The sequence below is a fragment of the Branchiostoma lanceolatum genome, chromosome 2 (genome assembly GCF_035083965.1).
Source record: "Branchiostoma lanceolatum isolate klBraLanc5 chromosome 2, klBraLanc5.hap2, whole genome shotgun sequence".
NCBI lineage: Eukaryota > Metazoa > Chordata > Leptocardii > Amphioxiformes > Branchiostomatidae > Branchiostoma > Branchiostoma lanceolatum.
The window spans coordinates 34,819,841-34,834,510 of NC_089723.1; the positions used below are offsets into that span (position 1 = coordinate 34,819,841).

Consider the following 14,670-nt stretch of genomic DNA (forward strand, 5'->3'; position numbering starts at 1 on the left):
TCATCCGCTTCAGAAAATAATCACAACAACTTTTCTTTCTTGCTCATGAATAATGGAATCAAAGTTTTCCTTGGCATGAAGTGTGATGTCTTCAGTCGTTTTGTACATTAAACAAATACAGAAGTAGTGATATGTCCATGTAAACTGTCTTACCAAGCGTCGCGCGGAGTGATATGTAATGGATGGGGTTCTAGAACACGGCTGTAAACTATCCCGTCGCCAATAGCAACAGTGCGTCTCTTCCTAGCGAGATTTGTATGAACTGCAGAGATGATATCGCGGCTTCCCGTGACAGGTAAAGTGGCACTTGAGTACTGTAACCGTGAAATCATTGATTTAACAGATATTAGTGTAATTTTCTGCGTGTGTTTTCTTTAGCAGTGAAGGATACCCAGGAGGGTAGTTGTTCTAAACGCAGAGTATGAATTACTAACGAGTTTATGTTGTGCCTGAGTTTCATTTTATCTCAGAGAAAAGGTTTTCCATTCAGATTGATGGTTTCTTCAGATTATCATGACGACAAAAGCTCATAACAAGTGCTCATATTTTATATAGATATTTTTTTTCATATTGATAATTGATATAGTTATATGGTTTATAACTAGTGATAACGTTATGTTTCTTTTCTCACGCTTTATTTGTGTGAAAGTGATGCTTCCAAATTCAAGGAATAATTGTGGTAGCACTAACAGAAATGTTACTATGTTACAGCCAACGCCAGCATTTACCAATAAAAATAACATTTTTATGATGCTCTTATCTTCTTTAAAAGGTCCCTTCCCTTTCGCACGCCTTCCTATCGGACTTCTGTAACAGATTAGCTTGCAGTACCAAATATGTCGCTGCGTGGCGCTTCAAACGTTTTGCATGAATACGAATCAGGCCGGGTGGCCTGTGGCTGTGGCACCGAAAGGTCATTGTATCGACGAAGATTGACACCTATAAACACGTAGAGATTACAATTCACACCTAATCAAGCTTAATTTCTCACCACAAGTGGTGGCTGGGGTGATCCATTCATCTATCCAATGAAAAGCATTCAATACGCAACCGATGATGTGACCAAAGATGTTTGATTTGCTTTTGATGGTATTTAACCAGGAAACCCTGAAGAAACGTGTCACTATCGGAAGCCATGTATCTGCTGGAGTATTTGCACCCAGGTCATCTGCGGTCTGTATCAGAGAACAGGAAGAAATGTAACATATGTCGCCCCCCAGAAATCAAGCTGAAACCCCCGTGCAATTTTTCACTAATAGTAATACAAAACTAAGCTTTAATAGTCTACAATGCCCCTCAAAATGCAGGATATTGCGGTTCAAAGTATCGAGATTTCATTATTTTTTTCTTTTCTGTCGAGCTGTAGTCTGAAACTACTGAGTGAAAGACAGAAATGTGCCGTCATCAAGTCGTTTCATTCAGTCATTTTATTCACGTTGTATAATAAAAGATAATTAAAAGACAGGAACACTGTGACCTTCATTCTTTCTATGGGACCGTTTCAGTGTAAAATATTTCGTTTTCGTCTAAACTTGTCAGACATTGATATCCTGGCGTGGGCAAGAAAAAATGAATTTTCCTGAAAAGAGAGCACATTAGATATTCTCGTCCCCGCCACACCCCGTGGTGGTTGTGAAACCCCGTAATTACCGGGCATTAGGACAAGTGGGTGACAACAGGCGCATCCCTGCTGAAGCGCATTGGACCGGGCGAGATTTACATTACAACCGCGGGCGATACCATCACGCAACTTTTTAGGGATGATTTGTAATCTCATGATATGATTAAAAAATCTGTGCTGTCTAAAAACATTTCTGGAAAGCCCACATAACATTTCACATTTATGTCATGGCACAACATAATCCAAAGATAACACGTACTGATCCTAACGAGCTATTTGTCGCGGAGGTGTACGCAAAGTAAAAGAAGAACACCCCTCCTACAGGTGGTTGCTTTCCGGTGCTCCCACCAGCGCGACTGCAATAGCTGGTGGCCGTACATACAGTGGGAGATCCCTGTACACTATGGCGGGACACCACGGACTCGTCCTGCTGACCGCCGCGCTCTTCCTACAGGCCTGTCGGGGGCAGGTGCTCACTCCCCCGTACCTGAACCTGGCGCAGGGCCGTCGGATCGTCGCGTCGGCCACTTGCGGCGAAGGCGTTCCCGAGCCGGAGTTGTACTGCAAGCTGGCGGGAGGCACGGGCAACGAGCCGGCCAACCTGATCCAAGGCCAGCAGTGCGACTACTGCGACCCTCGGGACCCATCGCGAGCTCATCCCGTCTCGCAGGCCGTGGACGGCACGGAGAAATGGTGGCAGAGCCCTCCCCTATCCCGCGGAACGGACTACAATAAAGTCAACGTCACCATCAGCCTTGGACAGGTAAGTTAATAATGATACCATTTCCGTCCTGTCTTCCCGCATCTTATCATTATTACCTCGCAACGCGCCGCTCAGATATTACTTCTATCCCATAGCTGATAATTATAAGATCACCTCCATCCCTCCCCTACCTAATTTTGCCGCACACATCATCTGATTACCGAGAAGGGCAGGAAGCGTAGTGGTGACCTATGCGGACAAGATCAGAATACTTCCCGCCCCCCGTACGTGCGACATGCCTCTGGTAACCTCAGTTCCCGCCGCTATCGCCAAGGACAGGGCGCCCAGCTTCCGCGAGTTACGAGTAACCCACTAAGGTCGCTTCCAAACAGGAAAGTTTTATCAACCCATCGTAAAACATTGTCGTGATTACAAAAATACTGTGTTTTGTTCTGTAATTTGTTGTGAAGGTTTGTATAGGCTTGAGATTTACGACATCGTTAACGCACGCTCCCTGATGTAAGACATCTATACAGAGGGATGTCACAGACGGATGCTTCTACCCTGTAAGTGGCCCTCTCTTCTTCGGCTGTGACGCCGCCGCTGTGTTCGGCTCGTTCATCGAATTATCCTCTAGGCTCGGAGAGAGGACAATTTAATAAGCAGGTCGTGTTCTTGTTATTCGGCGCTACTGGTGCATACCGTGTGGGTTCGGGGCGTGATGTGCGGGACGAGGAATGCCCTGAGCCGTAGACAAACCCACCTGTTCCCCACTAGGCGATGTTTAGAGCATGGCAATGTCTGTTTGTCTGAGAGAGCGCGCGAGCAAACACTCTCCTCTCTCCGCAGCAGACGTCGGGACGATAGGATGTACAAACAAGAGCGCCCCTTCCACACAGCGATTCTTCCCCTCGGTCTTTTATCATTCTAATCACTGCCTCTTTTTCTCTGTGAATGAAAGGCGCGCTCAGAGGGGATTTTCAATGAACGACAATGTCTGGCTCCGCTGGCAGGCTGAACCCAGGCTGGTGTGGCTAAATCAAAGTAATTACCAGTCAGGGAAAGGTCAGAGAGTGGATATGGTGGTGAGTTTTAGAGGCTTGTCCATGCTGGATGTGCACTAGTAGATGTGTACTGCAGCTAGCACCTTTGCAAACCTTCTAGGAGCGCCAGCCTTTATTTTTGGAGAGACTAGAGAGCGCTGACTCGCAATTTTCAACATACAGGCCATGTTCGTATGTTGGAAATCGCGAATCAGCTCTCCCCCAAAACATAACGCTGGTGCTCCGGATCCTAGAAGTCTAGCCGCAGTGCGGTAGGTTTGAGGTAGGTTCAGGCAGATGTTCTGTCAGGGCAACACCCCGCGGCCATGCATGCATCTCTCTGTGAGTGATCAGATCAGGTCAGGCAGCTGACACACCAGTGTCCCTCTAGCCCGCTATTCTGCCACCAACGACCTTAGAAACAGCACAGGCTTGACAAACGCACGTGGAAAATTCGAAATGAGGATGATACAGATCTTGGGTTGAACGCTGTTGAGTGCTTGTGAATTAAAAACGAGTGAGTTTTATCTCAGTGTTGTGGATGGGCTTATAGATGATAATCTCATTCACTACTGTCGTCCCCGGACGGGAGGGCACAAAGGCCGACATATGCACAAAAATGCCACCTCCAAACCAATGCATAGATCTAATTTCCTGGGCCCGAATCAGTGGAAACCTCTCTCGGGACTCGTGTGAATCGATGGGTGAAATCATGCGTCACTCCCAGCCGCATAAGGTAGCAAAGTGCGTCAAAAACCAACCAAAAGCTCTTACTCATCACTTCTTGATTATCAAAAATGTAAATTTCGAAGACAATTTTCTGTATATAGAAAAATACATGTGTGAAATCGTAACGTCTTTTGTGAAAGTCTTTTCGATGGTGCGAACAGGTAAATGGACGGATGTGTCCCGGGACATTTGAGTTATGTCAGGTATTCCACCACCTTGTTACCCTTTGCATAGTCATTTCGTGACGGTGCATTCTGAACACACTACCTGGGCCGACACGACCAGACTTTTCAAAACAGGCTGCCAACTGGATAACACCACCTGATGTTTTACGATGTGCATGGCTTTTTATAGTTTACGTTTTTGTATGGTACTAAGCAGCATCTTAAAAATGGTGAAACTGAAAAAAATCTGGTACAAGCATACCTCAATTCTTGTTTGTCAGTAACACGCTTGTCCTAAACCGAAAATAATCATAAATGGAGGCACCAGACGACGAAACATCAGTAAAATTCAAGCAGAGGTTACTGTTTTGCAGTCCGCGCGCGTGTAACACAGGTAGCATGACGGAGTGTGTAATAGTGTCGGCGCGGTGCTAGAACCGTGTCCCCGATAACACCCTGGCCCTAACAGACCCTTCTGGCCCTGTAATGGTTGTTTACATACCCGCCTCGTGGATACGCTTTACTCTGTTTTCACAACACTGTAGGTATTCCACTTAATTTGTGTTCGTTTTCCCCTCAAGGGCAGTGTCCGCTGCTGAGAAAAAAAATGTAAAGAAATAGGTGGATGTCTGAGAAAATGCAACAGACGGTCTCTCGAGAAAGACAGTTTGTCATGGAAATGGGGAAGGGCAGTTGAAAACTTCTCGGCCGGGGAAATCCTATTCAGCCCCGGTGTAATCCATGTTGGGAGGCCTGTTGGAGCGGAGCGCTTTGTTCACGGACAAGAGAGAAAAACAAAGGATTTCATCTGCTTGTAGAGGGGCTTTTCTTTCGCCTCCGCCCGTTTGGCTTCGTTGGTGTTCTCAAGCTACTCGGTTCACACCCGGTCGTATTTTCCTGATTTGTTTCGGTCACAGATCCCCTTTGCCGGGAGAGTAATGATTGAAATAACTATTCAATTAGGTTATTTTCTGCCGCATTTTCTTTGCCCCCTGTGGTTGCTAAGGGGTTGAAATGAGTCTTTCTTTGTTTGATATTATTTCTTATCGCCAACGAAAGTCGATTCAGGTAATTTTGTTCTCAGACCTAGCTGCCCTTCTGTCAGCTGTAAGTTACAAAACATCGTCCAGACTACATCACTGACGATGAAGCCATTTTCACTTTTCGCTAAACTCTACAATATACATAAGTTAAACATGTAAGGCATAAAAATTGTACTCTAGCCTTTTCTCTTTATAACAATACCAAAACTCTTTCAAATAGATAGTTAAACGTAGCTTTAACTCTTTCATTGTGTTTGTCAAAAGCCCAAACAAGTTTACAGGTAAACGGGATTTTATTTTCGTCACGTCATACCCCCGACAACTATTCCAACCCCTTGCGGAATTGCCCAAACGGCACAGCGGGACACGGCGGTGCCTGGAGGGTGTTCCTCAACAGGAAACCGCCCTTTCCGTCCCGTCGCACACCTGTCTACCTGTACCCACCGGTCTACCTGGCCAGATCTCACTGTGGAGCATCCACCAGGTGTACGTAGAAGGGCAGGTAACTGCACGGAGATCTGGAAAATTGCGTTTTCTGGGGTTGCCGACGGATGTATGGCTTCAAAGGGGCGATAAATTTGACCCAATTTACAAGACGAATAATGAGAATCGTCCCTTGAGAGCTGTTTATGCCAGGAATAATGGATGCGCCCAGAATGACATGCATCTGAATGAGCCTCCAACAAAAGGGTTGGGCATTGTCTTAACGTGTAGCTTTTAGATCTTATCCAATGAATACTTCCTCCATTGTGTCATTTTTGCGCCCATTTGGTCCTATTTACTCCAATCAAAGAAATCTCCAGAACGCCGCAAGGCTTCCATACCACGTCTTGTATTCAAGGAAAAGAGGTGTTACATTCGTAATCTTGTGTACAATATGTTCAGGATTTCGCGGTTTTCTTAGATCAAACGCGGAAGAATGCAAACATTTTCCGTAAAGCTTTACAACAACCTCGGTCCCTTGACACGTATTTCTTATACTGTAACTCATCCCCTGACCGGAACAGGTGTCATACAGAATGACGTTCAACACTCACATGTTCTAGTCTGTGCCGAGATATTAGCCATACAACTACAAGATTTGGTTATGGCAAGGACATTACCTCCTTGGTTACGGATAATTTTTGGTAGTCCTTTCGCTCGTCTTTGGTTGAGTTGGTGTTCTCTAGCTCAGGTTGTTGTTTTTTGCGTAACACCTCGCCATGTTCCACATTATATGCTTCGAAGTTGAGATTTTACTGACGGATCTCTATCATAGTATGTCTCTGAGAAGATCAAGACGTTACTAGACAGATCTTCCCTCATCTTCCATTTGAATAGTCTATTTGTCACACACAAATAACAGCACACACACTTGTTCGAAAAAAAAACGCAAGCCCTTTGAGACGTAAGCTCCGCTTCACTGCGCAGGTCTCGGCAGAGCTATTTGGCTTCTGTCGTCGAGAGTTGATTGTTTTTCATCGATCCGAGCCAACAGTGGTGTATCCTTAATTAAAAGAGCTGCGTGTTTTGCATAGCGACAAACCTGGTCACTTTTAAGACTATAGGAGCAGTTCATACAAGTTTCTTTGCTTGGTACATTCGGGGACATGCTCTTCTCCTACGTTTAGTGCGAAAGCGCAAAAAAGAAGTCAAACCCAAATAGCTTAGATTGCATTTCTTAGAATATTCACTTGTTCCACTTGTCACCATTGTTAACTTGCACTGTCTGTATGCTTTTTTTTCTGTACATTGTTTCACGTTGCAATTAGCCCCCGGGCAAGAGCTTGCAAATAAAACTCGATATTATCGACGAGAAATGAATAAGAGGTGAATGCTAGAACAAGGAAATCAACGTCTTCCCTGGCTGTGAATTCCGAATGTGCACTAGGCGTACTCTCCAAGCAGAGGAGTGGGTCCGGCAGGTTTTTGGCGTGTTTTTAGGCGTTTTTGTCGGGCTATCTACTTTGTCATGGTTTCTTTGTCTATAACGTTACATGTACAACAATTTTCCTTGATCAATTGCTGCAAGTTCCAAGTAGAAAATAGAGACAAAGAAACCATGACAAAGTAGATAGCCCGACAAAAACGCCTAAAAACACGCCAAAAACCTGCCGGACCCACTCCTCTGCTTGGAGAGTACACTAGGCGGTGCAAATTGCGTTGAGGGACGCCACGGTAAAGCATCATGCACCTGTCGGTAGGCGTGCTCAAAGGAGGATTATGTTTTTGTGCGAGTTGTTTGTGTTGAAATATAATGATGTACAATGTGGTACACATACATACACCGTAGGCAGGCTGGTTTGCTCGTCTCTCGGTCGTGTCTTGTTCCTTATCATTATTAATGATGGTAAATAGTTTACGAGAGGCTGACTACTAGAAACCATGCACAATCGGTACTGACATCCGTATACAGTCAGAAAACGGTACATGATAAGCACACAAAAAAGTCCCACTCGTAAGCATGCCAAAGGTTAGTTCATAGGTTAACGCCCTTTCGTGTTTCTACCAAAGAGTTCTTTGAACCGTACCGTCGCCGTACCGTATTCTGCACCGTCCTTGGGTGCACACTGGTTAATTGTAGCTGTGAACTCTAACTAAAACCCTCCATCCATTTATTCTGAGCATATCTTACCGGTGACGACACCTACCCCGTCTGGGGCTAGGCGCCGTGCACACAGTACTAACTCGGTTCTCCACATGTTTACAGGCAACACTTCTGTACTCTTAAATGACTACCATTGATACACTTATGGTTGGGAAGGGCTCTAGGTAGAGGTAAAGGTAAAGGTAGTCCCATAGCCTATTAGAGGCCGTGTACGGACAGTAGTTTGTTATCCACTGTGTCTATGGCACGGTTTCGGAAGACGGAGCCCAACCCTCTCTTTCCACCGTCTTGTACCTCTCCAACAGACGTCAGGTACAACATTTTCACACCTGGGTGGAGTGTGGCCAGTCGTGTGAAGTGACTTTCCAACACGCCAACACGACGCCCCAGGTAGCAAATAGAAGCTTTATAATTTCTAAAGTACAGATCGGAATATTCCATGTTTCATGACACAGATACAGGTTTATTGCTAGAACAGCAAGAATAGACCTTGAAGACCCATTTTCCACCGGTCGTTTTGCATCGTTCGCTTCAGATTAGGATTCATGTCACGATGTCTCCCTGAAGCGAGAAAACGATTTTTTTTTGTACGCCACCTGTGGTTTAGTGTAAACGGACTGTGTTTGAGTTATAGATTTTGGAACAGTGTACATTCGTCTTCTCCAGCCGTTATCTTACTGGGGATATGGGGCTTTCTGTATGTGTATGCATCTGATTGGAGATTATTCCAGTGCTGGGGGTTGGGGTTGGGGTGACGGTATACCCCATGGTGTTTACTGGTACGAGGAGGTTGAAGTTAACGTCCCGGATAATGTATAACGTTCGCTTTCTCGGCATGTATGAATTCAATTAGTATCGAGACTCGTCCCTCGGTTCGATGGAGGACTATACTGTACTACTAAAACATCAAGCGTCAGAGAATACCATCCCTCATGAAACAAGACCTACCCACATACTGAATATCATCGTCATGTTGAAAAACAGAGAGAGAGAGAATGAAATAGAGACCCAAAACAATATCTCCGTTTTCACGGAGGCAATAAGCTAGCCTCTACCGGTACCAGGCTCCACGTGTCGCTGGAGGATATAGGTCGCAAACTGTAACTCCTTAAGCGGACGAACTCCTCTGGCATGTTATCCGTCTATTTGGCTCTGAATTTCTACTATCTTTCCAGCGACCCTGTCGAGTAGTGCTGCGTACTTGTTCCGGACTTGTACCTGTACCCGAATAATGTGAAAAATTAACATGTGTTTTTCTGAACTTCTTCAATGACAAAAACATAATCTGTTTTCAACTTTTCAGTATCTTTATCCAAAAAAAAAAAAACATAACTAGGTTTCCTACCACCAAACTCCCTTGGCCTAAAATGCCAAATGCTATCAAAACTCCCGGCCTGCCTGAATGACCTGTTGCATATTACTTACTCTGTTCCAGGGCATCACTTTGGTCACGTTTGGTATTGCATGAGGTCAGGAGATCAGTCACAAAATTAGCAAATACTTGATGCAAATTCATATCGGTACAGTACCGGTACTTCATAATCCGGTATTTTGGACCTGTACCGAATAATTTTTACGGTACAGTACCGGTACACAGAACCGGTACGCAGCACTACTCCTGTGGAGCCTGGTAGAGGCTAGCAAAAGCCACATTGTTGACTACATCTGTGAGAACTGAATACGCTTGACGGCCGTCTGACTAGAGAATCCGCCGCTGACCTTGCCAAGGGCAGCGTGACTTCAGACAGGAGTCACAGGACACACCAATGATGATGTTTATCGTTCTCACAATAGCACTGGAATTCTCCAACCTTCTACAAACCGTCTATGGTCTCTTTGTGTAGGCGGTGTGGCAACACACTGCGGTGTCTTTGGAGGTCAGAGCGCTGTGAAGTGTTCAAGGTAGGCACGGATGTGGCACACGAAGAAAAACGCCTTCATATTTTGGGTCTTACACAGTACAGATAGACCCATTCATATCCGAAAGAGGTTATCATAAGTGCCGAGACCCTACAGGTCAGAATAAAACAAGCGCTCTTTATGAGAAAGATGAAACTGTTCTAACTCCAACAGAAGAAGAGAAAGAAATCAGTTGTACTTGTACTGTCGCATTCTTGAGAATCACAACAATACTCTTTTTTGGAAATTTTTAGCAAACGTTCGAGTATATGAGATTTTATAGTAAAATTCTGCAATAGATCTGTCCAGTAAAAATATACATGTAGATACAATCACAGTTCCTACTGAGCCAGGGGCACACATACTTGCGTGGGGAGATATCGTCCTGTCTTACCCCAAGATGACCTGATATGATAACAATATATAGCCCTTTTGTACTCTCCAAGCAGAGGTTCATGGGGCAGATCGTCACCGTTTTATCATATGCCTTGGAGAGTAGCCCTTTTGTACTCCCTTCAGAAACACTAATTTTCCTGGCCTGCTTACGCGCCAAATATGTGTCAAATGTTCAACGTCAGCTTTTCATTTCAGCTGACTAACAGCTACGACTGGCTTGTTACTGTTTCCTGTGTATTTGACCCTTCATGTGAACGAGGGCGCGATTTGACCTGCCTGTCAGAGTCTCTCAAGAGAACCTGTGGATGAGTTATTTGTTCCGAACCCGAGGTAAGACAAGAACAGACTTGGACAAGAATTTGAGGATCTCATACATCCGTGAAATATTTAGAGTTTTTGGGAATGTAGCCGTAGCCTTACCGTGCGCTACAACAGTTGATGTCCCGAACCACCAGGTGTCTCAAATTGTGGCCATTGACCTTACCGGTCATACCACACAACTTTCAAGAAAGGGTTGTCGGCCTGCAATGCTGCAATACCCAGAAAAAGCTGCTAGGGGGCACAAAAACGTTTCCTTCGGGACTTCAATAACCACCCACATATACCAAAATTCATCCAAATCCATCAAAATGATCTTGAGCTGTAGGTGCGGAACACACTTTGTCATATACAACCAAAAACAGTACCCCAATCGGGACTGAACCTCCTTCCCGAAGGTGATAACAGAACGAGCTTCTTCCATTATGTGTCTGACATATGACAGAATGCCATCGCATTAACTATGGCGTGCTTGTTAGATAAAGAGCTTCCCATCGACACCTGTGCCTCGGGCGACACTTACCTGGGATCGGTCGGACCGCAGGAATGGCAAGACTTCCGAACCGCCAGCGAAAATGTGCCCCGGTTTCCTCTTCAATTACCGTTATCATTTACCTGTGGAAAATGGAAACCTCTCAACAGTTCATATTCAGATAACAGTCAAAACTGCCCAAGAAGGGGGACTGATAAAATCTGGTCAGTGTGGACAGGTGGTCGCTATAGACAGGACTCTTAATGCATGTTTCTATGCGAAAATTACCTAAGGGACCACCAAGAAGTGGTCACACTTGGCCAGGTGGTCCTTATGTAGAGGTGGTCGCTTGTACAGGTTTGACTGTAACCATTCTCCAAGCGGAGGTTTCTGTCGGGGGGCTAGAAGTGGTCGCGATTTTTAACAGCTTCAGTGAGATACCTGCTTTAGGAAGCAAGATGACACGCATTTGGTGTCAAAATCCCAACATGCCCCTCACCCTGACGTGCATACCAGCAGTTTTCCTGTAAACCTAATATCCAAGCAGATCTCCACGGTGCGCCGAAAATCGTGTATGCTAGCCAGAGAAGCTCCAGTCAGCCAGAGAAGCTCTACGGGGCGGACTGGAGCTTCTCTGGCTGACTGGAGCTTCTCTGGCTAGCATATACGATTTTCGGCGCACCTTGGAGATCTGCTTGGATATTGCTCTAAACCCACAGCCATAACAAGTGTACAAGGTGTAATCCCGCGACCTTGTCAGACAGGTACATTAGGTATATTACCTGATTACTGCGCACCTTTTGACTTCACCGGAGCCCTTAATTGACGGTGGTTTCCGGTATGTAAGCCTTACGTTAGGGACGAGCCGTTAACTGTTTTCGTGGAAGGGGCTTCGTAATATGGACATCTTGACGATTCGACTGATAACAGTCTTAAAGTTAAACAGGTTGTCAATCGACTAGAGTTACAACACTGGAAGTTGTGTCAAAGAAGTTTGACATTATCTCGCTCTGCTGCATGCTCTGTTAGATCTAATATTGGACAATGTCATTCACTCTTGTCTATTGGTGGCAAGATAGTATCATAGTCACTATCCAAATGACCAAAGCATCTAAATCACTGTATCTAGCCGTTGGTTACTGTTTGGACCCTTTGAATACACTCTTGCCACCGGTACTTTTACTTGGAGATCAATACACTATGATATGTGTCGTCGATGAAACGTAACTTCGAAGATTCTCGACAATTTTAAACACGTTCTGACAAAAACGTAGGCAGACAGTTGAAGCGAGTCTTGACAGACAGACACCTGTTGGGTCGGCAACAGATCCCGTCGACATGTCCGCAGTCCTCTCCAGGTAATCATTATCAGAGCCGCCCGGAGCATCTCCATAACATGACCTCTGACCCGAAAGGTTGCCCTCTAAAACTGATAACATCGCATCATGCCACCATGGTATCCAGCGCTAGGGACGCACAAGATTCTATCAAAATATATCAAATTGTGATAGAAGAGGAACTGTTTCTGTCTACGCCCATCGTCATTGAGAGTTACAAAATGACGCGATAAAGATGGCAGCTTTAGTTTACTAAATAAATACTTGTTGGTAACGGCAGCTTGTTCATAGTATGAAATCATATCGTAGCTTGCCTTCGGTGTCTTTTTCTATTAGTATGTTCTCTTGTGCATTGGAACATGTCTGTGAATAAGCAATACGTACCAGGAGTAACCTGGCTGTTGAGAAATGCACACAACAATGACCTGTCCATACAGCTATCATCCCCAAAGGCCCCCGAGAGATAATCTATTTGGCAGGGTTGTTAGTTTTCCAATGTCCCATGACAGTTGGAGGGCTATGGGTGAGCTGAGGGTACTTTGTAAGTGGGTTAGTGATAAATCTATCAGGTGCCACCGGTCTACCGGCCCCAATAAGTACAGACGATAGGGGCCGCGGGTTCATAGCCTCTACCAGGATCCAGACGTGGCTGGAAAGAGTAAAAATCAGCCAAATAGAGGAGTTGGCCAGCCGATAGATACAATTTCCTTCCGTATTTGGCTGATTTCTACTCTTTCCAGCCACGTCTGGAGCCTGGTAGAGGCTAGCGGGTTCAGACTGTTGTAGCCTGGATAACTATACCATCGGGAGCTCCCCGGTATCTCTACGGTGCTGGGAGCGATCCTCGGGGGAGACGTTTTAAACCTTCATTTACGGGTATACATTATAGATAACCTTCCCTTTGGGGCTTACCGTGTAATAACATTACCTGGCCGGTATGTATGCATGTCTGCTTTCCCCTCTCAACCGTTCAACTGGCCTCGGAGAGCTAAGGCTGCTCTATTTTGCTATTACATATAATAATATGTACGACAGGGACGTCCTGGTTCCAATTAGTTGGTAATTGGGAGACCCCGCGCCGGCCGGTTCAATCTTGGGGCAGGACATCTTGGTTGGGACTGCAGCCGTCTTTCGGAAAGGACGTAAAATGGGGGTCCCGTACTGTCTGCTTTCCCCTCTCTAGAAACGTTCATCTGACCTGGGAGAGCTGAGGCTATTCTATTTTACTATTATATGTACGACAGCGATGTCCTGGTTCCAATTAGTTGGTAATTTGGAGACCCCGGTTCAATCTTGGGGCAGGACATCTTGGTTGGGACTGCACCCGTCTTTCGGAAAGGACGTAAAATGGGGGCCCCGTAAAGTGGAGGTGTCTCGAGCACATTTAAGGGGAAGGGCCAGTAACCCTTCTTGTAAAAATATACCCTGCTACTGAAGGGTCTGAACGGACGAGTACATGTGCGACACAGATATACATTGTGTTCATATCTTTTAAAGACTAGACTACAATATATCTATAGGTTAGTTTTTATGGTGCCCCACACCGTGCATATACAAGAACCCCTATCACCATGATTCAAACCTGGTTGCATATTAAAGAAACAGTGAGTGGTGTTGCCGAGGTACTGGCTATCACGTCACGACCTAATGAAGACAGGGCAATCAATGTGACAAATGCACGAATCCCCCCAAACAACGAAGTCGCTCATTCAGAAGCAGTGGTGGCTGCCAAGCTACATTAAGACATCACGAAACAATGGAGTCACCAGGCGTTCTGCAGTCAGACCCACTCCCCTGCCTTTTCCACCTTGTATAGCCAACAGCGCGCCGTGCCGCCATGTCCTGTCAGGAGTCCGACAGATGGGTCTCAATCTTGGCACCGATTGTTCGCGGGCAGTGATGCGGCCCCCTGGCGGTCATGACCTGCCCTGCCGAGGGAAAACAATCATTTATTATCTCCCCAGTTTCTGTCACTCCGAGTAACTTGAACCCAAGAAGGACTTAATAAAGGATACAGAGATTGCTCTCCAGAAGTGTCTGCTATATGAGATGTCCTGTCTGCTACAATAGGGCGTTAAGGTTCGACGAGGCAATACCAATGAAAGGATGAAGTGCAAGATATAACGATACCACCCTGTGCCCTAAACTTAAAGACATAAAGAGAGGAGCAACAACGCACACAAAACGCACCTGGTAGGTGACTGAAGGTCGTGGGAATGAAGAATTGGTCATTCGTCTCCTTTTTGAAAAGAAGAAAAAAAATCTTGAAGTTCGAAAGTCGTCATAGCTTGGATTACACAGAGCACACACACTCACAACGACCGCTTCTCTTCTACCGTGACGTCGCAGCGTGACAAT

General features: G+C 45.5%; 1 protein-coding gene across 2 annotated transcripts in view; it reads left to right on the forward strand.

Moving 5' to 3' along the window:
• Nucleotides 1–1,995: 1,995 nt before the first annotated feature.
• LOC136428821 (laminin subunit alpha-5-like) overlaps nucleotides 1,996–14,670 on the forward strand; it is a 95,186-nt gene continuing 82,511 nt past the window's right edge. For both annotated transcript variants that reach the window (XM_066418587.1, XM_066418588.1), the window contains exon 1: nucleotides 1,996–2,384. In XM_066418587.1, the coding sequence (XP_066274684.1) occupies nucleotides 2,025–2,384 (360 nt within the window). In that variant the 5' untranslated portion in view covers nucleotides 1,996–2,024. The remainder of the gene's footprint in view (nucleotides 2,385–14,670) is intronic.